Source organism: Zea mays, chromosome 5, assembly GCF_902167145.1.
Source record: "Zea mays cultivar B73 chromosome 5, Zm-B73-REFERENCE-NAM-5.0, whole genome shotgun sequence".
Taxonomy (NCBI): Eukaryota; Viridiplantae; Streptophyta; class Magnoliopsida; order Poales; family Poaceae; genus Zea; species Zea mays.
In genome coordinates this window covers 140,907,686-140,930,447 of record NC_050100.1, presented here as the reverse complement: position 1 = coordinate 140,930,447, position 22,762 = coordinate 140,907,686, and the positions used below count along the sequence as shown (strand labels likewise).

The 22,762-nt window shown below is 43.5% G+C and overlaps 1 protein-coding gene across 1 annotated transcript; it reads right to left on the bottom strand.

Moving 5' to 3' along the window:
- Positions 1–13,088: 13,088 nt before the first annotated feature.
- Positions 13,089–20,148, bottom strand: LOC100192764 (uncharacterized). Its single transcript, NM_001137960.2, is given in 3 exon segments — positions 13,089–13,750; positions 15,429–15,566; positions 19,825–20,148. Coding segments are annotated over 3 exon segments (567 nt in total). The 5' UTR covers positions 19,957–20,148; the 3' UTR covers positions 13,089–13,453.
- Between the last annotated feature and the right edge of the window lie 2,614 nt (positions 20,149–22,762).

Sequence of the window (22,762 nt, the reverse complement as noted above, 5' to 3'; positions counted from 1 at the left end):
GATAGGTCAGTGTCCGTGCATTGCATCTGGAACATATAATATCTCGATAACTTATATATACAAATATGTGTTATACGATTATGAGATGGATGACAATATCCACAAGCCATCCGGAATGATATCAAAGAGAAACTCAGGCATGTAACGCACGGACACTCACCTAATAGTGTATTATATAAAATTTAACAAGAAGATTTAATGGCAAAAATTCAAAATCAATAAATATAAAATAAACATAAGCATAACTATCTATTTCATCTAGTTTTTTTTCCATAATACGATCAAGGTACTCTTGTATATTTTCAGGACTGTTAAATCGATGTGTTCCTCTCGTATGTCAACAGATCAATAAATAAATTCCTACGCAGAGTCGCACCATCATGTAAAGAAATGTTATAAGTAATATTATCCTTAACTACAAATTACATATATGCTATTATTCTCACCATACTAAGTTGCGCTCTTAAACCACTGTCCCACCACTCCATAATGTGCAGAGCAAAATGACCAGTATTAAGACTAAAAAAGTTGTCAACTTTGTTATATTATGAAATTATAAACATAACATCTATATATATGACATAATAATTTTAAGTAATTACCATTTTAATTCGATTGGAGCATCAGGTCGAATTGAATGTCACCACATATAAATGTCATGTGACCATCCAATACGTTTGACACCGTATATAACCTTATATTTCTTCGAAATAAGAAGAATAGTTTCCCAAAATCTTTTTAGTGGTATATCTTTGCACCATTCTGGAGTAGATGTGAAATTAAACACAGACACAAATTTGTTTGCATGATTAATACGAAAAGTACATAGCATGTAGAGTATCTCCATGGCATAAGAACCTGCAAACCATGAGACATTAGAATAATATGTTTGCACAATTTATTTAACTATATAGATCAAAGGAATTCTGACTTACAAATTTGCAAAGTGTGATGTAATAATTCATTTGAGGCCAATTATTTTATGTTTTTACCAACTCTATCGCGCTAGGATCCTTATATGACTTCGCTTCTTCGTCAAAACCACACATTTCATAGAGAAAACATAATAATATAATAGAGAAGTGCCCGTGCGTTGCAACGGAACATATAATACCATGATAACATATAATAACACGATAACTCATGTACAAATATGTGTTATACCGTTATAAGAAAATGTTTCGTAATCAAGTAGCATACAATTCACATGGTATTTAAGTCAAGGAAAGATTCTACAAGGTGATAAGTTTTTGTAACCCCTTGATATGATAATATTGGGAAAACATTATACAAAAATGGATAGATTTAGTTTCTCAACAGTGGCATGTGCATTTGCTTAAGACAAAGAATAGTCTCATATACGTTACTCAGTTTAAATGCTGACCTGATAAATAAGACAGAGTCACATGCTTTAAGCCGTTTCGCACCCACAAAAAGACTCCATCCAATTGTTAGAAGATGTCAGCTTGGCTTGCCTACAAGGAACATCATGGCAAGAAAAATTTAGACAATATGTTTAACTATTTGGTTATATTGATTTTTACAAAATACTATTCAGTAAATGGTAAGCACCTTGTTCATCATATTCCAATGCCCAACTCTAGGCAAACAGTCATTCTCTCTGCCAGTTTTATTATACTTGAGCTTCATCATAAGTAAAATATAAAAGACTAAATATGTTGCAAGAAAATACGACTGGTGTTAGTTATCAAACCCACAAAGAGTTGCTCCAGTTTATAAAACAGGAGTTCATCCCAAAACAGGAGTATATTAACTATGACAAAGAAGGGTAATATGAACATTAAAAAATGCTTCAAAAGCCACTGTTGCAATAAGAGTGGAGCAACATTGGATCTCTTACCCTTTATATTGTTCTTTTCTCTATAATTTATCTTCATACTCGATAGGATTTTCTCCCACTGTTTTCGCTAAAAGAAACATGAGTGGGTTTCAACCTACCCGAGGAGCAAGTAAAATTCTTGCCTGGATTGAAGCCAACGTTCGGCTGTAAAAATAAAATAAACGACCACCATGTAACACAAAACAACTGTAGTTGGCTTGGTTAAGCGTGTGCTTCTCTACCGAATCGGTCACAGTTCGATTCCTGCTCGCCACATATTTTTGCCGCGTGGGAGGGAGGCCACGGCTGGTGGCAGAACAGCGAGAGGCAGGCTACCCTTACAGCCTTAATAACTCTTATATCTTCTACTATAACATCAAATAAGACGTGGTGTGGTGGATATGTTGTCTCTAATCTAGCAGTAGGTCTTGAGTTTAATTCACAATTCTTGCAGATTTCATTTTTTGAGCCATAACAGGGATGAGGGCAAAACAGGAAATGAAAAAAGGCAGAACGGCAGGCTACCCTTACCGCCTTAATAAGTAGTAGAGATGTATCGTGCAAATGAATATTCAAAGATACATACGAGACCATAATCACAACTCTTATTCCCTTAGGAATAGCAAATCTTTGCCGTTTATTTTTCGGCTTCACCGCTTATTTTTCGGTGTATCAACGCTGACTTTTCGCTGTAAGCATCCCTTAGGAGCTTCTTCGCCTTTTATTTCGGCGGTATTCGCATTGACTTTTCGTGCTTCGCCTTATATTTCGGCGGAATCAGCGTTGACTTTTCGCTGTAAGCTCTGCATTCCCTTAGGAACGACTTTTGAGCAGAAAACTTACACTGTGCTCCCTTAGGAACGGCTTTTTTGTAGCTTCGTCGTGCTCTGCATCCCCTTAGGGACGTCTTTCGAGCCTCTCCCTGTTTTTCCTTTTTCTCTTTGCACTTGATGGTGCATGCCCAATTTTTACATTTACATCTTCGGGGGATATTGCTCTTGTAGAGCTGATATAAGAAAAAGAGAAATTACATGCTATGGCCCCATTAAAAACCTTTCTCCCCCTTTGGAAAGGAAAAGGGTGCCATCAGAAAGAATAAAAAAGATTACATCAGGTTACACATAATACCGCCGAAGCTCATCCGCATTCCAAGATCTAGGAATGTCGCTGCCGTCCATGTCCTTCAACCTGTAGGAACCGGGTCTTGACGAAGATACTACTAGGAAAGGTCCTTCCCACTTCAACTGTAGCTTGCCTACTGTATCTGGGTTGGCAACTCTCCGAAGTACCAAGTGTCCTGGCTTAATATTATTTAACCGAACCTTTCTGTCACACCATTTTATTGTTTCGGGTTGATATTTATTGATATTCTCCACAGCCTGAAGCCTGATCCCTTCTATAGCATCTTTTGCCACAGAATAATCAGCTTCGTCCTCTGCCGAAGCCACTGTTCTTATTGATCCCGCTTTAGCTTCTTCTGGGGTTATTGCTTCGTTACCAAACAGCAATTTGAATGGTGTAAAACCTGTTGACCTTGACATTATTGTGTTGTGGCTCCACACCACTTTGATTAATTCGTCCGGCCACTTCCCCCTGGGCTGGTTGAAGATTAACTTCATTATTCCTGTCATTATAATGCCATTAGCTCTTTCGACAAGTCTATTTGACTCTGGATGTCGAACTGATGCAAAATGGATCTTCGTGCCAATTAGTTCACAAAACACTCTGAAAGCTTCGGCATCAAACTGCGTTCCATTGTCCACGGTAATGGCCTTCGGCACTCCGAAGCGACACACAATATTTTGCCAGAAAAACTTTTGAACAGTGACCGAAGTTATTGTGGCTAAAGGCTTCGCCTCAATCCATTTAGAAAAATATTCTACTGCCACTACAACATATCTTAAATTCCCTTGTGCTGGTGGAAGTGGGCCTAGCAAATCAAGGCCCCATCTTTGCAATGGCCAAGTGGGCTGTATTAATTGAGTTAGAGACGAAGGTTGTTTTTGATCTCTTGCACATTTTTGACAACCTTCGCATTTTTTGACTAATTCTGCTGCATCCGAAGCTGCCTTCGGCCAATAGAATCCTTGACGAAAAACTTTACCCAACAAAGGCCTAGATCCGATGTGAGATCCACACATGCCTGCATGTATTTCTTTCATTAGCTCTATACCTTCAGCTCTGGATAAACATTTGAGTAATGGAGAACAGACTCCATGCTTGTATAACTCCCCTTCTATTATTACATATGGACGGGCTCTTGCCGCTATTCTCTTATGATAAGCTTCGTCATTTGAAAGGAAATTGCCCTGAAGAAAAGACATGATCTCAGTTCTCCAATCTTCGGTATAAATAGGAGATATATTGAGCACTTCTCTTTCAACAAGGTCAACCGAAGGTGCTTTTATTGTTTCAAAGAATACTTCTGAAGGTAATGGCAGCCCCTGTGCCACTGACTTGGCTAGTAGATCAGCGTGTTCATTTTCTCCTCGTGGAATATTCTTGACAGAAAACCCTTCGAAGGAAGCTTCAAGTCTTTGAACTGTATCCAAATATTTCTCAAGCTTCGGATCTCTTGCTTTGCAACTTTTGTCAACATGGCCAGAAATAACTTGGGAGTCAGTTTTGAGAACCGCCCTTCTTATCCCCATTGCCTTCAACTTCCGAAGACCCAAAAGCAAAGCTTCGTATTCCGCAATATTATTTGTACAACTAAAATCAAGTTTCACTGTGTAGCATGTTCTGACTTTGAAAGGTGCAATTAAAACGGCAGCTGCACCTGCCCCGAAGGTTCCCCAGGAACCATCGCAGAATACTGTCCAAGCTTCGGCATCTTTACTTGCTTCTTCTTCCTGAGCCCCTGGCGTCTAGTCAGCGATGAAATCTGCTAGCGCCTGGGACTGAATCGAAGATCTATGCACATAATCAATGCAGAACTCATTGAGTTCCGCAGCCCACTTTCCAATCCTTCCAGTAGCTTCTCTGTTTCTCATAATATCCTTCAAAGGTTGTGATGAAGGAACAATTATATGGTATGCTTGAAAATAATGTCGAAGCTTCCTGGAGGCCATTAAAACAGCATACAGCACCTTCTCTAATTCTGTATAGTTTTTCTTTGATAAACTGAGAATTTCGGAAACAAAGTATACTGGAGCCTGCTTTTTCAATTGCCCTTCAAGCTTCTACTGAACAAGCGCCGCACTTACTGCAGAGTGCGAAGCTGCCACATACAGCAGCAGAGGAGCCCCTGGCGCTGGTGGAGTTAGAGTTGTTAAATCTATCAAATACTGTTTCAGTTCTTCGAAGGCTTTTTGCTGAGCTGATCCCCATTGAAAAACTTCGGCTGACTTCAGCACTTCAAAGAATGGTAAATTTCTCTCTGCCGATCTGGATATAAATCGATTCAAAGATGCCAGTCTTCCTGTCAGCCGTTGAGCCCATTTCTTTGTGCTTGGCGGCTCCATCCGAAGGATAGCTTCGATTTTATTTGGATTAGCTTCGATCCCTTTTGTTGAAACCAAACAACCAAGGAATTTCCCCTTCTTTACCCTGAAGACACATCTTTCCGGATTCAGCTTCAGACCAGCTTGCCTAAAATTAGCGAATGTCTCCTGCACATCAGCAATGTGATTTTATTGCTTTGTGCTTTTTACTATGATATCATCAACATATGTTAGCACGTTTCTGCCTATCTGAGAATGAAGGGCCTTTGCTGTCATTCTGCTGAAGCTTCCTCCAGCATTCTTGAGCCCCTCAGGCATCCGAAGGTAACAATATGTACCACTGGGGGTGATGAAGCTGGTTTTTAGCTCGTCTTCTTTCTTCATCCAGATTTGATGGTAGCCTGAATAACAATCTAGTAAACTCATGAGCTCTGACGAAGTTGCTGCGTCTACCAGAGAATCTATCCTTGGTAATGGAAATTCATCCTTCGGACAAGCCTTGTTGAGATCAGTAAAATCAATGCACATTCTCCATTTACCATTGGCTTTCTTCACCATGACAGTGTTAGCTAGCCATTCTGGGTATTTTACTTCTCTGATGACTCCAGCGCTAAGGAGAATTTTCACTTCATTCGAGCACCTTCGGCTTTGTCATCAGACATCTTCCGAAGCCTCTGCTTTCTGGGTCTGAAGGATGGGTCAACATTGAGCGAGTGTTCAATAACATCCCTGTTGACACCACAGAGATCATTAGCTGACCATGCGAAGACATCTTTGTTGTTGAAAAGGAACCTTATTAGGGTTTTCTCCTGCTCTTCAGACAATTGAGATCCCAATAGCATCTTCTGTTCTGCTATATCGTCACATAAGAGCATGGGCTTCGGCTGATCAGCCGAAGCAGCCTTCTCCCTTCTGTACTTGTATTGCTCACAAGCTTCGGCTCCATCTATGTTATGAATTGCTTTTGAATCTGTCCAATTTCCTTCAGCCTTTCTGGCAGCTTCCTGACTTCCATGAATAGCAATAGGCCCTTGATCCGAAGGTATCTTCATGCAAAGATATGTTGGGTGAAGAATTGCTTCGAACGCATTGAGTGTTCCACGACCAATGATTGCGTTGTAAGGGTATTCCATGTCAACAATATCAAACACAACTTGTTCAGTCCTTGTATTGTTGATAAATCCAAAAGTTACTGGCATTGTGATTTTGCCGAGTGCTACAATCTGCCTTCCTCCGAAGCCACAAAGGGGATGTGTAGTATCATGGATCTTATCTTCGGGCTCTTGCATCTGTCTGAAGGCCTTAGCAAATATAATATCCGCTGCACTGCCTGTGTCAACCAAAACATTGTGGACCAGAAATCCTTTGATAACACAAGAAATAACCATAGCATCGTTGTGAGGGTAATCCTTGAGCTGAAGGTCCTCTTGGGAGAAGGTAATTGGGATGTGGGACCATCTTGACTTGATGAAGGGTCCTTGCACCCCGACATGTTGTACCCTTCTCTGTGCCTCTTTCTTCTGCTTCTTGTTGGCTGGCTCTAAGCATGAACCGCCTGTTATCGGGAGTACCAGCTTTGGAGCCGAAGCAGCTCCGGCTTGGTTGTTGAACGAAGCCATCAACTCAAAAAATGGAAGTGAGTTCACCGGAGGTGGGCGCCAATGTTGGAGACTTGTTCTCAAATGCTTCGAATTAAGAACAAGGCAACACAGAAAATGTTAAATAATAATGCCCTTCGTTCGCTGAAGCATTATATCCCCATGGATTTAATGAACTTCGAACGAAGGCCACGGGCAAGATACCACGAAGGTTATACCTTCGTGGTTAGACATGCATTAATGTGAAATAAAATATAAAATACTAGATATTATAGAAAATACAAACTACATTATTTATATCTTCCATAATATAAATTTAAATGTTGAAACACAATATTAAGGTACATTTATACCTTCGTCTCTGACAGAAAATGATTCCAGAGAAATGCGTTAGCGATTACAGGATAGCGTGAACAGTGCCGGGGTACTGTTCACCTATTTATAGGCACAGGGTGCAACCTGCATAAAATTACATTTAGGTCCTTTACAATTGACTACAATAATGACACAAACATCATGGGTCTTTAAGTAAATCCATCTTTAAGTCGGTTCGGCCCTTCGTCTTAAGATTTATCATTGTGCCGAAGCTCTCTAAGTAATAGCTTCAGCGCTTGCTCCTGAGAGGGTCTGCCGAAGGTGTTCTCTTTCTTTAGGATCTTTGGCTACGAAGCATACCCCCAACAAATGCCATTGAAGATGACACACGCCTTAGCGAAGGGCCCTTCGATCAAGAACTTGGTGGCCGAAGTACAGGGTTCATCAGGCGATTGGGAAGACAATAGGTGCCAAGCAGCTGGCCAAAGCTATTGGCTTTGCTGAACAACTTGGTTACCCTTCAGGAGCTATAATCTTTGGGGGAGGGCCAAATGATTATTTCTATTACTACTCGGATAACATGAAAACTGAAGCAAGCCGCTACATGGCGGACAATATTGGTTTTCCGAAGCTAGAGGCCATGTTGTCAACTATGTCTTCCGAAGATTTCTCTGACTGTTTGGCTTACACACACCTGAAGGTAACTTCTATTGGCTTTGCTTTTAAGCTTTCGGTTAACTTCATACAATACTTTAGTTATCTCTCTTTTTTACTTCTCACAGGGTTTGTTTCTGAGCAAGGCCTTGAAGAATAAGAGAAATGTTGAGGTCGAGGCTGCCCGCAAAGAGATGGCTAAGCTTAGGTCCGAAGTATATGGGCTTCAGTTCAAGTGTGAAGAGAAGGAAATATCCTTTAAGATTCTAGAGAAAGATTTTATTGAGAGCTGAACCAAAGTTCAGGCTTTATTCGAAGAAAAAATCAAGTTGAAAGAAACGATGGGGAGCAAAATATTAGATCTTGAAGCTACTATTACTGAAAAAGGCAAGCACACTGCATCTCTTGAAGCTGAGTTGCAATGAAGAAAAACGGAGTTTGCAACTGAAATAAAAAAGGTAAGGCAAGCATCGGCCAAAACAGTTGTAGACCTTCGCACCGCTCAGGTGAGAATAGATGACCTCAAAGACGAAGTGAATCATGTGAGACAACTTAATCAAAACTATCGAATCCTAGCGGTGAATTGTTACACCCTCGGCAACAGATGCTATAATGAGTTATTGAAGACCTTCTCCTCTACCGAAGCTTCGTCTAAAGAGAAGAATGTTTCGGATGGTTACTTGCAGGGCTTCATGCGGTGGGTGCTCAGTGAGACTCGTGCTTATAAAAGCGTTCTCTCCGCACGAGAGGACTATTGCACATGGATAGGCACTGGAAGGACTGCTTCGGTTTTGCTGAAAGCTGGGTGCAATCATTTGAAGGTTTGCACCGACCCTGACTTTGGAGTTTTTGTTGACCACATCTGAACATCGACCGTCGAGGCTTCAGGGTGGTCTAAAAAATTCTTATATGATATATGGAAGAAGAGCAGGAAGGAAATAAGTATCGAAGAATCTATAAAGAACAAGGAGAAGGTTTGTACTTTGTTACCTTCGTCTTATCTATGCGGGGCGTACACACACTATGACTTTCAAACTTTTCTATAGGCTCGACAGGATGCTAAAAAAGCTTTAGATATCAGATGAAAACTGCAAGGCAAGAAAGCTGAAGGTACTTACCCTTTTTCTTGCTTCTACCATACCTTCATTACATCGATGTTTTGACAAAAGTTTTCTAACTTTTGTTAAGAAGTCTCCACTTCATAGGTGGTCATTAAAGTAAAGCATACCGAAGCCGAAGCTAAGGATGCTGCTATTGAAGCTAAAGCAGCAACTACCAGGGCCGTGAAGAAAGCCGCATATGATGTTGTCCTTGAGTGAATCTATGACGAAGTGATGCAGGGGAACCAAGGGAATTGATACAATAATGTAAAAAATAATGATAACTTTGTTGTAATATTTTTGTTGGTACGAAGTGTTTGAACACTTCAAAACTTTTCAAGTGATTTGTAATATATTCGTACTTCTTACTTCATTTTTGCTTCTCTACTTTCTTTTGTGATTTATGAAATTTTATTTAACGCACGTTTTTGAGCCGAAGGTGAAAAACACATTCCATTCTTTTCACACATTACAAAGGAATCATAGCTATGCATTCCATTAGGAACGACTTCGGAGCTTTTTTACCGTTACTTAGGTCAATAAATCATAGCTCTTCATTCCCTTAGGAACGACTTTGGAGCTTTTCCACTCCACCGTTACTTAGGTGAATAAATCGTAGCTCTGCATTCCCTTAGGAACGACTTTGGAGCTTTTTCACCATTATTTAGGTGCATAATCGTAGCTCTGCATTCCCTTAGGAACAACTTTGGAGCTTTTCCACACTTGCTTACCCAAAGCTTTGACTGTAATATTTTTGTCATTGCACTCGAAGGTGCCAGGTAATTATTACATTGATTTGCATGATATAGAAAATTAAAAGTTTGTGAAAGTAAACATAGACAGATAGTAATGTCTTCTTGATACCTTCGAGTTTACTCACCCAGGCCCTTGGGATTTCTAGTATATATGCTTCGTCTCCGGCACTATACTGTTGACAGTACGAGTTTCAGATCCCTCCCTTCTGCCCCTTTACTGCAATTCTTGCATGAGGAACTTGGGGTGACCAGCAGACACTTGATCATAGGGAGGTGGTCCTAGGACAAAGGAAGCAGATGGTGACCATACACTCATTACTGGATTGCTTGAGGCGTTTGAGGCCGAAGGTAAACTTAGCCTTAGCTCCTGTAACTGAGGCTAGACATACTGTGGGATGTAAGGTGAACAGTATGATGATGTACTGAACACATCTTTTGACTGGGAGGGTTTAGTGGCTGACGAAGCAAGTTCCTTCTGCTTGTTGATAGTATGATGGCATGTTCTTGTGTTGTGGCCTTTGTCCTCACCACAAAATAAGCAGAACAGTGTCCTTGGTGCTGCATTGAATCTACCACCAAAACATCGGCCTCCCCTTCCGCCTCTCGGAGCAGGTGGACGAAATGTGTTGTGCGAAGCTTGCTGCTGGCCCGACTGACCCTAAGACTGGGCCATCTTTTCCTCACCCTACATCGAATTGTGAATGCTTCAAACATGCCTAGAGTGGAACCTTTCCCCGAAGCCCCTGGTTGCTTCGGTGTATCTGTGTAGCTCCTCCCTTCTTCGGCAGAAATCATCGTCTACCCTTATGCATTCGTCCATCTTCTACAATAACCTCTCAAGAGAGTGTGGAGGTTTCCTTGCAAAGTATTGGGTTGTTGGACCTAGTCTAAGCCCTTTGATCGTGTCCTCGATGACAATGTCGTACTGGACTGCTAGTGCCTGTGCTCAAAGACGAAGAAATCTTCAGACAAATGCCTGGAGGTACTCATCTGGGTCCTAAGTACACTGAAATAAAGCTTGTGCAGTGACTAGTTTTGACTGGAAGCCTTGGAAGCTTGTGAGGAGCATCTCCTTCAACTTTTTCCATGAAGTTATAGTTCTTAGACGAAGCGACGAGTACCAGGTTTGAGCCACATTCCTGACTGCCATGACGAAGGACTTTGCCATGATTGTTGAATTACCACTATATGAAGATATGGTAGCTTCGTAACTCATGAGGAATTGCTTGGATCAGTTAGGCCATCATACATTGGCAATGTGGGTGACCTGCATAGCGGTGGCTAGGGTGTCACATGCAGCTCTAGTGTTAGTGGGGAAGCTTCGTCATAGAGGAAATCTTGGAAGTTGACTAGTTCATGACGAAGATTGTCTTGGTTGAAGCCCTCGTAATTTTGGTCCCTATAGTTGTTCTAGTCTTGCGCTTCAATGTTGCGCATTTCTTCAATTGCTTCGTCAATCTTTTTTAAGTTCAGAAAGATGAAGCACCTTCTCCCTGCGCTTCTCTAATTGTTTGTGGATCGCTTCGAGATTGTTGATCTCTTGATCAAGCTCTTGGTATTGTGGTAATGGGCTAATAGCCTTCCTCTTTTGGTTCCTTGCCTCCCTGAGGAGAGCTTTGTCCCCTTGGTTGGTGTGCAAGGTCCTGAGGATGGAGCCAGTTGTTGCCTTCTTCGGTGGCATGGTGCGAGTTGTGGTCGTGAAATCAATAGAGGTGGGTGCCAATGTCGGTACTTGATTTCAATTCCCCTAAAGGTATCGAAAATAAAGGCAACACAAGTCAGATGTAAAGACCTTTGTCCTCTTGATTTAACACTTCTTCAAAGTGTTAGAACATGGGACGAAGGTTTTTTGAGAGAAATATAATGAAACAACACAAAAGTGACAAACTAAAACTTCATATCCAACTTATCTCATATGCCTTAGCATTTTATTCCATCTTTCCTGATAAATGGGTCTACAAGCATACCTTCGACTCTTGCACACAAGATGGCACAAAGGTTCTTCGTAGGCTAAGCAACACGAAGTGATGGCCCTAAAAGGTACTTTATGCAGGGCAATGTTTATGAGTGGGAGGTGGACCAGTGCCTCTGCCGCGGCTTGGTGCCAGACGTAGTTAATGCGGATGGTTACTTACGGCAGGTCAATCTTGGGACGGGCGAGGAATCCACTCGAGTGGTTTCCCTTCGGTTCGCCCGGTCCCCCTGTCTAGCTTTGCCACGCCCGACCCTGGGCTCAGTGCCCGGGGTTCGTCCAGGGGTGGGCACTTTCAGGGAAAACGTTTCCTTTCTCCTCCTGCTAACCGATGGGCCCTCATTGCCAGAGGCCTCTTCCCAGCGCCCTCGCTGACCGATGGGCCCTAGGGACCGGGGATCTTATTCCCGACAAATCTAGACTAAAATTTTACACTCACATATTCCAACACACAAAAAATAGGGTAAATATATGTGGACAATTGTGATTATACAATTCATTGACATTATAATTGTGATGTTATCCTTCTGTTTTGAAAACGGAGCTACTGTTTGGCCCTCCCTTTCAACACCGTTAGTGAAAATCAGAATTAGTGTTGCTTTACCGTAGTAAAATCACAATATTGCTTGGAAATAAGATCTGTTTGGTTCCATTGGAAAACTAAATGGTTCCATTGGAAAAACTTAAGTATGTGTAGGGAGAGAAGAAAACTGACGTACTAAGTGGACTTTCCAATACTCCAAAATTATCATAGTTTTTTGTTAGACCATGGTATTTAAAAATATATTTTATCTGTACCAATCAAACAATTTTTAGTTTTCACTACTACAGTATCATCAAATACTATAGTATTATTTCAAAACTGTAAAAATAGTAAACTTCCAAACCTGACCTTTCTCTTTGTTTTCCCTAATCTAGGAGGGCTCACCGACGTTCGGGGCCGTCCAGCGTGCTATCTCGTGCGCGACGGGCAACTCTTGCTGTCTTGCGTCCCCAACTCCCCATGCATGCAGTGCCGTGCCCCGTGTGGACTCTAATGCAACGCTTGGAGGCCCAACCGCCCAATCAGTCAATCAGACAAGACAAGCACTATTCCACAACGCTTTTCTTTTACCTTTCCATTTTTCGATCTTCTTTTTCTATAGCACTCAGACTTTCGGAACAGATTACAGAGACAGAATTAAACTAACGGCAAGCAAATCTATCTTGCAATTACTCCATCTACGATTTGTTACTTAAAATAAACAAAAATTAAAGAGCGCCCCTTCTTATTTAAAGCAAGACCAAATACTAAGGGCGTGTTTGACATGACTATGTTCTACCTAGAGCAGCTCTACTCCAAAACTCTGCGTGGAGCAGCTCTTCTCTAGAGTTAAGATTAATTGAGATTGTTTCTCGTAACCAGTAACAATGGCGGGTAAATAACTCAAAACTCCATGATTGCTTTTTTAGAGTTTTCAGATCAGCAAAAGAGCTACTCCGCAGCTCCAAAAACTCCATAGAATTTACAACTTTGGAGTCTGGATGTTTGACATGCAGCTCCTCCTTGGAGTTTTGCTCTAGAGCCATGCCAAACAGGCCTTAAGTTACTTGACATTTAACATCACGCCGTCGTAATATGATCAGCTAATGTGTATTAAACTAGTTATTTGCACATGAACAGGTTAGCACAAGTGGTAGAAAGAGAGTGTTGAGGGAGCTCTGAATCAAGAAGAGAAAAAAAAACAGAACCTAGACGTGTCTTGAAACCAATCACACCGTGGAAGGATAGTAGTGCTAGGCTTGCATCGTCGCTGCTTTCTTGAAGTCGATCTTGTCCACCTTCACCTCGCCGTCAATCAGCTCGTAGACGTACACCACCACACGGAGTCCTTCGATGTCCATCAGCACAAAGCTTGGGTTCACGTCGTAAGTGATGCTGCTGTAGGCGCCCGTGGCAGAGCCAGGGTTGATCACCACGCCTCCCTCGTGCTTATATGCCTTGAACTGATGGCTGTGCCCGGTCACCAGGATGTCCACGTCCAGCTGCCGCTGGAGCATCGCCAGGGAGTCCAGGTCGCCCCATGGAACAACCTGATGTTCGGTTGATGCAGAGATTTAGTGAAAAAAATACTTAACAGAAAATGGGGCACAGCTAGTCTACTGGAATTCAAGAGCCACAAAGTGCACAAACAATGCACTCACAATAAGCTATCGCACATTAATCATGTTTACTGAAGTCGTTACCAATGAAGTACAGAATGACAAAAACAAATGGAGAGCAGTTTTCATAAATTGTGTGAATGAACGTGCACAAGATGGTGCATGCACTGGCACTCTGGCAGTGGCAGATACAATGAACCGACATCGTGCATGGCGCTCCAGAAGTGGAGTTCAAGAAACCGAGCATGGGCTTTGTCGTGCGGCCAGGCTTGATGTCCCCAAGGAGGGAGTCCAAATCACTTTAGGGCTTGTTCGGTTATTTTCAATCCATATGGATTGAAGGGGATTGATACGGATTGTGAGGGATTTTGACTTGCTAGGGATTGAAACCCCCTCAATCCCCCTCAATCCATATGGATTGGGGTAGAATCGAACAAGCCCTTATGGATATGATCTATGGAAATTGGTCTCTCTCTCTCTCTCTCTCTCGGACCCCTATTGGAGACTATCCGTTGTTTCAACTTTAGAAGAAAAAAACAAATTCTTCCAATAAAAATATAGGCCATTAGAAAACGCATTGAATGCTCCGATATTGAAACACCACATCAGAAGTTTTCAAAGGCCACTTTATTGAGTTCTGCAGACGGTGTTCTTCACTGCAAAAGTTGAATCAGTGGACAAGAGACATATCTGGTTCCACTTTATATAGTTCTGCATTTTCAAGGCCAATAAGACAGTTGACCTCCTGATAAATGACACTGAAGACTACAACAAAGGGTTTGCTTTTTATGATTTTTGGTAGTTATAAGCACATAATTTGGTAACTTTTTTAAGAAGTCACCTCACTGGAAGAACTGAGAAACATATTGCCAGATTTGTTAATTTAATTTTCCTGGGTAAGAATTAAGAATTGTGCAAATGATTAAACTTTTATGATCAAGTTTCAAGACAATAAAAATTAAGGGTTAGCCATCTATGCACTTAGCGGACCCTGGATTTTATTCTACTCCCTCATTCGAAATTATAAGTCGTTCGCTTTTCTAGATGCATTGTTTTTATTACGCATATGCATCTAGATATGCACTATGCCTAATTACATAAAAAAATCTATGTATTTAGAAAATCCAGAATGACTTATGATTTGAAATGGTGGGAGTAGAAATTAAGAGAACTACTTTCCTGATCTCAGGAAACTGAGAAAGAAAGTTTTCCAAAGTATAAATTACGAACTAATGGTCCATGATGTCATAATAGTTGGAGGTAGTTTCAAAGATGTATCAAATTTACACACGGGGCATGAATATGCTAATGTAGAGAGGAACAAAAGAATGTTCATGGATTATGCGCTAGCATCAGATTACTTAACACACATCTGATTCAATGTACAGTCTGGTTTCAAGAATATGCAGATAGTATAGTGATAGTTCATCAGCAAAGAATAATCCAGTTTAAAAACTTCAAATAACCAGGATAAGAAACATGATCGTACGTGAAATAAATTATACGGAACATAAAACAAGCATAGGTTCCTTTTGTGCGCCAAGGAGCACCTGTAAGAATACTATTATTACCATGGGCATGAAAGACATTTGCTGAGTCAAAAACAAACCTGATGACCATGGCACAGCCCAAGCTTAAACTGACCAATTGTAAGTGTCTTAGTCTCTGGGTATCGAGCATACTCATCATATTCACCTCCAGTAATGTGGAGATCAGGGCAAAGGCTTTTCAGGTAGTCATGAACTTCCTACAAAAATTATGAAAATTATTAGTCTGTATTTCATCAGAAGGACAAACCTGGCATAGTGGTAAGAAGCCTTTCCCACTGAGCCAAAGGTCCTGGGTCCGACGCAACCTCTCTACAAAAATGCAGGGGTAAAGCTTGCATCTATTATCCCTTCCCCAGAACCCACTCAGGTGGGAGACACCAGCACTAGGTCTGTCCTTTTTATTAATCTGTATTTCATCAGAACAAAATCACTCAGTTCATACAAGCCACCAATCTGTAATAAGAAAATGGGATACCATAACACAGGTTCTAAAGTACATTTGCAACTATGGTAAGTTAAATAGTGAAATAGCAAGTCCCGCAAAAGAATAATCAGTACATGAACATATAGAAAGAAAAAATAGACGCTCCTTGACAAGGATGGCACTATGGCAGATATTAATATTGCAAGGAGTAGGTATACCATGCAACAGTACCGCTGATACCTAGAAGGCCAGAACTAATAGCATCATAGGCCCAAATCTAAGAGCCCTTCAACATACTCTAGCATCTTCCACGTTCCAACGAGCATAGATACACCCCCAACCCCCTAGACAAACTATACCAATAAAAGAAAAAAGGCACCAACTTCATCAAGATTATAAAATGCAGACACACAACTAGACCAACCTAGGAGGAAGAGGAACTGACATTTTCTTAAGAAGAAAATAGGCACCCAAAGTCGCCTCGGAAAAGACTTGACCTCGGTGGTCTAGGCATACATCCATACCCAACTTCATCAAGGTGACATGCATCTTCTTCAACTGTTCTTTTAAAAAAAGGACAACTTAACCAAGTATGAAGGTTTCATTAAGACAAACACTTCTACTAGGTCGATTTCCAGTCAGTGTTTACAACCCTGTGTAAGCCGTAGTTGTTGCACTGCAATCCATAGAGACAAAATACTGTAGAAGTCTGTCATGGACATCATAGGGAGCGGTCACTCATGTGGGGCCGCACCTATGCGCGCCAAAAGCGAGAGGCTACAGGGGGCGCTGGCAGCAGCGCGCGCAAGGGAGGCACGGGCGCTGGTAGCCGCGCGCGCAAGGAAGGCATGCAAAGGAAAGCGCGTGCAAGGAAGGCATGGCAAAGGAAAGCGCGCGCAAGGAAGGCATGGCAAAGGAAAGTGACTGATTTGGTGGCTAAATTGATAGACCTAAATTGTAGGGAGATAATTCCAATTAGTCACTTGCCTAATTAGTGGTTGCCTAGTTGGTCAACCGGTGGCCTATATATAGGCCTGTACGCAGGAGACAAAGGAATAAGGAATATATTATCAAACCAATCTCTCTCTCATGACAGACTCTCAAGCGCCTAGGGCTGCTACCCTAGAACCAAGCCTGCGGCAGAGGGGTATAACCTCGCCGGAGAAGACAGCTACCCCCATGGACCGAAGGTCCATGACACCTGGTATCAGCTCCAGGTTATCCTCACCACCACCAGCCGCCCATCCCTCACCACCACCAGCCGCCGCGCCATCAGCCGCCGCAACGCCCTCCCACCCGCCCTCTCCAACTCCAGATGCATTCACTCGGCTCAAAGAGAGTTTTGGCCGCTTCGCAGAGCAGTGGGATCAGTTCGTTGTGATGTTCCACCGCTATAAGGAGAAGACAGAGAAGGAACTCCAAGCAGCGGTGCGGCTTCAGACGGCAGCGCGAGGGTCCCTGCTGGCACGCCGCCAGGTACAGTCCCTTCGTGGGGAGAAGGACCTTGTTGTGGCCTCCAGGGCCACCCCATGGCCGTCATCACATGAGCAGGCCGTGGTGCGCCTGCAAGCCGCAGTGCACGGTTTCCTTGTTAGGCGGGCGGTGCGGAAGCTGCACTTGTTGATCAGCTCATCGCTGCACCAACTCGCAGCCTGCGCGCCCAACCACCAGGTCTCGTCTATACTTTTTGAACCACCTGCAGAAGTCGAGATCTAGGTATGCAGCCCCCCTGCACGGCCACAGAGGGTCGTCTCCTTCATTCGGGCACCTGCCTTGGTGCTGGACAGACCCAACATAAGAATGGGCTGGTTCCTCCTCCACCTTTCATCCAACGTAAAGGCCGCAGTTCAGCTCTTTCCTTGGGATCCAGGAGGACAGGAGGACATAGCTGCAGTTCAAATTTATATTTTAGTTCCACAATTATTTTGTATTTTCGTCTTAAATAGTAAAGGTAAGCTGAGATGTAAAAGGCTTAACCTTATTTCGTGTCAGGTAAGTCTATGGCAGCTCGAGGACGAGCTGGTCCTCAAGGGAGGGGGAGATGTCATGGGCATCATAGGGAGCGGTCACTCATGTGGGGCCGCACCTATGCGCGCCAAAAGCGAGAGGCTGCAGGGGGCGCTGGCAGCAGCGCGCGCAAGGAAGGCACGGGCGCTGGCAGCAGCGCGCGCAAGGAAGGCATGGCAAAGGAAAGCGCGTACAAGGAAGGCATGGCAAAGGAAAGCGCGCGCAAGGAAGGCATGGCAAAGGAAAGTGACTGATTTGGTGGCTAAATTGATAGACCTAAATTGTAGGGAGATAATTCCAATTAGTCACTTGCCTAATTAGTGGTTGCCTAGTTGGTCAACCGGTGGCCTATATATAGGCCTGTACGCAGGAGACAAAGGAATAAGGAATATATTATCAAACCAATCTCTCTCTCATGACAGACTCTCAAGCGCCTAGGGTTGCTACCCTAGAACCAAGCCTGCGGCAGAGGGGTATAACCTCGCCGGAGAAGACAGCTACCCCCATGGACCGAAGGTCCATGACAAAGTCGTAGCCGGATTAAAGCCGCAGCGAACAAGCTAGGATCTGCATTACCATATCTCCCACGTATATGCGACTGGGGGAAAGTTCTTCATCTATTTCCAGTTCCAAAATGATAATTCAGTAAATCAATGATGGCACAGAAAGATAAGCCAAGCATGTCAAACACTCTTTCCAACATAGAAAGCTTTCGAAGTTGGTGTATTTTCAATTTAAGCTAAAGCTATTAACCTACAACATATAAAAAAGGCCAAATTACTCCCTGTAGTCACTAAGGTAGTGTTTAGTTCCGGAGTTAGTTGGATGGAGCGGCTCCATGCCAGGGAGCGGCTCTGTCCAGGAGATTTTGGGGAGCCAGATGGTTGAACATTTAAACATAATTTTTTTTCTTTTTAGAGCCACTCTGTCCTACATGGAACCAATTTCCGTCCCACCATACTTCAGAACCAAGCACTATCTAAAGCACTATGTTTAGGACAAGCAGCAAACAAGCTAATTGTCCTTTCAGAAACATCATGTTTATTTGACTGGGGGAAGTATATGTCATTTTGTGTACAAACTTTTTGTAAGCAAAACCAAGATATAATAGCCTATCTGTCCTAGCTTCGACTTCACCTTCACCTTCTACAATATTCGAAGATAAAATGATGCCAAATAGATGACAACTTCTTGGTCCTAAGTCCTAACCCTAAGTCCACTGTACTCTAGAGATCACAAATACGCTCAGCCAGAGGATCTGGGACTTATGCTATGGCTTGTGGCTTATGACTTATGAGCAAACATCTGATAAACTATATTAGTAGAGAAGATTAAACTATGCCAAATACAAACATCTCAACTGGCATGCTTATATGATGACAAGAACTTAAAATTGAACAGGTAGCAATTTAGCCATCGGGAAATGATACTTTTGCTTCCTGGAGATTGTGAAGATTGTGTGATTAAGAACAACTTGCCAATATACTTTACAATCTACTGTATGAATGGTATTCAGGTTAATCCACAACTTATTACACTTGCATAATGCATAATAAACATAGACATGGCGAGCATGATGCTGGCTGAAAATTTTCCCTTGACAATTTAACAAGAACTGCAAAGAGTTCTAATGATTATAAGCAGTAAGATGTGCCATTGGTGTACTGATCATGCAAAGTAGTGATCGTACGATTACTGATCATTGGGTCCATCGATCATCAGTTCACTTTGCCACAACAAAAACGAAAAACCACAAGATGAAATCCGGTTATAGTCTTATAGAGACCAGATCGATGATATTGCTATCCTGGAGCCCAAAATAACCACACACACGCTGGGCAACTGAACCAAACAAACGACTGCAGTAGAATCATACAGCGAAGCTACTGATCCCAGCGACCTAAGAACCATTATGATTTCTCTCGTGATGCAACTATCCACACAGCAATAGGACCTAGCCAGCGCAACAAAATTGAACATATGAGGACTGTAAGATCGATCGAAGAGAGGAAGGTAAAGGATACCTTGATGCAGAGGTTGCCAGCGCAGATGATGTGTTGGATCTTGCCGGGCACGAGCATGGACTTGAATTTGGCGGGCAGGTCGGGCACCCGGTGCGGGATGTGCAGATCCCCCAGCGCAAGCACAAGCACCATCCTCCCCCGATATCGCGTCCTTCCCCTCCCCACACTCTTTACTCTTGATCTCCTATTGAGCTGTACGCTTGTACCTCCACCCCAGGAGCCACGATCCGCGTCTCCACCTCAGGTCAGCTCTCTATCTGGTAGAGATGCACACCATGATTCGAGTCAAAATCGTCAATCACGTCACCCCTCTCCGCGAACAAGATCGAGAAGAAGCGCGACAGAAAGGCGAGAAGAAGGGGTTTGCTCGCTTCGCTGTACAAAGTGGGCCCGTATTGGGCTCATAGCCGGGCCGGGTGAGTGCTGCCCCGTTGTTCCGGGTCGCTGTACTGGACTTTAGCCCGCTGTACACAGGCGCTTGCGCTCCACGGGTCTTGCTTTGGTTGAGCGCGTGCGCGTGAGATCATATCTTCTATTACATTCTTTATTTTAAATTTTTAATATAAATAGTGTCAAAACAGTATTTTATATTTTTTATGGTCATATGAACGATCGGTTAAATACAGTCTTAAAACGTTAAGCTAAACAAACGTCTGTCAAGCTTTCCTGGACTGTTACCTCAATTTAACTTGTGTTATCCCTTTAAAAAGTTCAGCTTGTGTTTGACAGATTGAGTTAACACTCCTAACATGTTCTCTGGTCATTATTATGTACTATATAAAGCTAGTTTCTACTGTTTCACTGTCATGTATTACCTCTGTTGGCTGCTGTTGAGCACCATACACAACAGCAAAACTGAATACTCCCGTCGGCCATAATAATTTCCGTCGGTTTTTAGGGTTGCCGACGGGAGTTAATTAACTACCGTCGGCCATAACGAAGCCGACGGAAGATAAAATAACTCCCGTCGGTTAGTCCGGAGGCCGACGGGAGCTACATTATCTCCCGTCGGCTTCGTTACGGCCGACGGGGTTTAGGGCGGGCCCGGCTAAAACGCGCGCGCCGGCCACTCGCCCAGGCTTTATTCATCGCGCGGTCGTTCTCCATCGCCGGCCACTCATCCCGCGCCGCCGCCGATCGCCGTCGAGCGCCCGAGCGCCGCCCGAGCCTGCGCCGCCGCCGCCGTGCGCCCGAGCGCCGCCCGAGCCTGCGCCGCCGCCGCCGTGCGCCGCCCCGCCCGAGCGCCGCCAGCGCCTACGCCGCCGCCGCCGACCCCGCCGCGCCCGTCCCGTCCTCCGCCGCGGCTTGCCGACGCCGCTGCCCCCGCCCGTCCCCTCCCCCGACGCCGCTGCAACCTCCACTGAGACAGTAAGATTGAAATCATTTAAAATTATATCATTGCGATATATATTTATATTTATATCGAAAATATGTTTATTCCCGTCGGTTGGTTGATTGTATTGATTAAGCCGACGGGAGTTAACTACGTTGTGGTAGTTTGATTAGTATGATACACTGTTTATTTTCCTAGAGTTTTAGGGTTAAGTGCGCAGACCAGTAGTTAACCCTAGGCGTCACCCGTTCTGGAAGCATGCACATGCATCACATTTATTCATATGTTTGGGCCTAATGCACCTAGACAATCTATGGATGCATAGATTGTATAGTTTCATTCGGTCCAAACACAAGATTACTTGTGATGTGCGTGGTTCCGGGATTGTCCACGTATTTGGACAGCCGGAGAATGGGTGTGGCCGCATGTGATTCGTGCACGTGTCCGTTGGTCCGAACGAGATTTCAGCAGCATAACCCAGTTGTTCTCCGTCGCACCATGATAGGCGTGTGTTCGGAGAACAGCGGGGTTATGCTGCCGAAATTTCGTTCGGACCATCGGGCACGTCACGAGTCGCATGCGGCCGCCTCCATTCTCGGGTGGGTTTATGTCCTTTCCTATAGTAGGGTTATCACCTAAGCCACGTGCATCGCTCTTATATGCTGAATTTTTGGTTGGTGGTTTACACAACAGCAAAACTGAGCCATCCTAGTCATGGAAGATGACCGTGAGTGGATGTATGCTGGTTGGAAGAAGGGCGGATGTCACACAAAGGAATGGTTTCAGAAGACAGAAAAGTTTTTAGAGAACGCTCGTGGAGAGTCAACCCACGCTGTGATTAGGTGCCCATGCACCAAATGTGGGAACATCCAGTCACATGACAAGAGAACTGTGGCACTACACCTTTGCAGTCATGGGTATGTTCAAGGTTATAAGGTTTGGGATAACCACGGCGAGTCACGGAGTATAGTATCAGCACAGATGGAGGTGGATGACGGTGAAAACGTTGATCGATTGGATCATATGTTAGAAGATATGCAGGCAGAGTTTGTCAACAATCCTGAAGATCCGCCTACAAAAGAGGTTGAAGAGTTGTTCAAACTCCTCCAAGACTTAGAAATGCCTCTGCATGGACACACAACGGTTACCATCCTCCAGTTCGTGACCCGTCTAATGAGCATAAAGTCAAAGTTTGGTTGCTCAGCCAAATGTTATAAGGCGATTTTGGACTTGTTTAGTGATGTCCTTCCTGCCGATCATAAGGTGCCTAAAGACATTTACCGGTCAAAGAAGCTGCTAAAGGCTTTGGGAATGCCATATGAGAAGATCGATATATGCCCGTCCAACTGCATGATATATTGGCGCGATCGTGCGAAACTAGAGAAATGCTTGAAATGTGGCCTGTCGAGGTACATAGAGGTGGTAAACGAAGAAGGGGAGAAGGTGACAACAAAGAGGGCACATAAGCAGCTTCGCTGGATGCGTCTCACTCCAAGACTGAAACGTCTGTTCTTGGCTAGTAGAATTGCGAGCCGCATGAGGTGGCGCAAGAATCGTAAGCCCCCGAAGGATGGGGTAATGCAGCATCCGTGTGATAGCGACGCA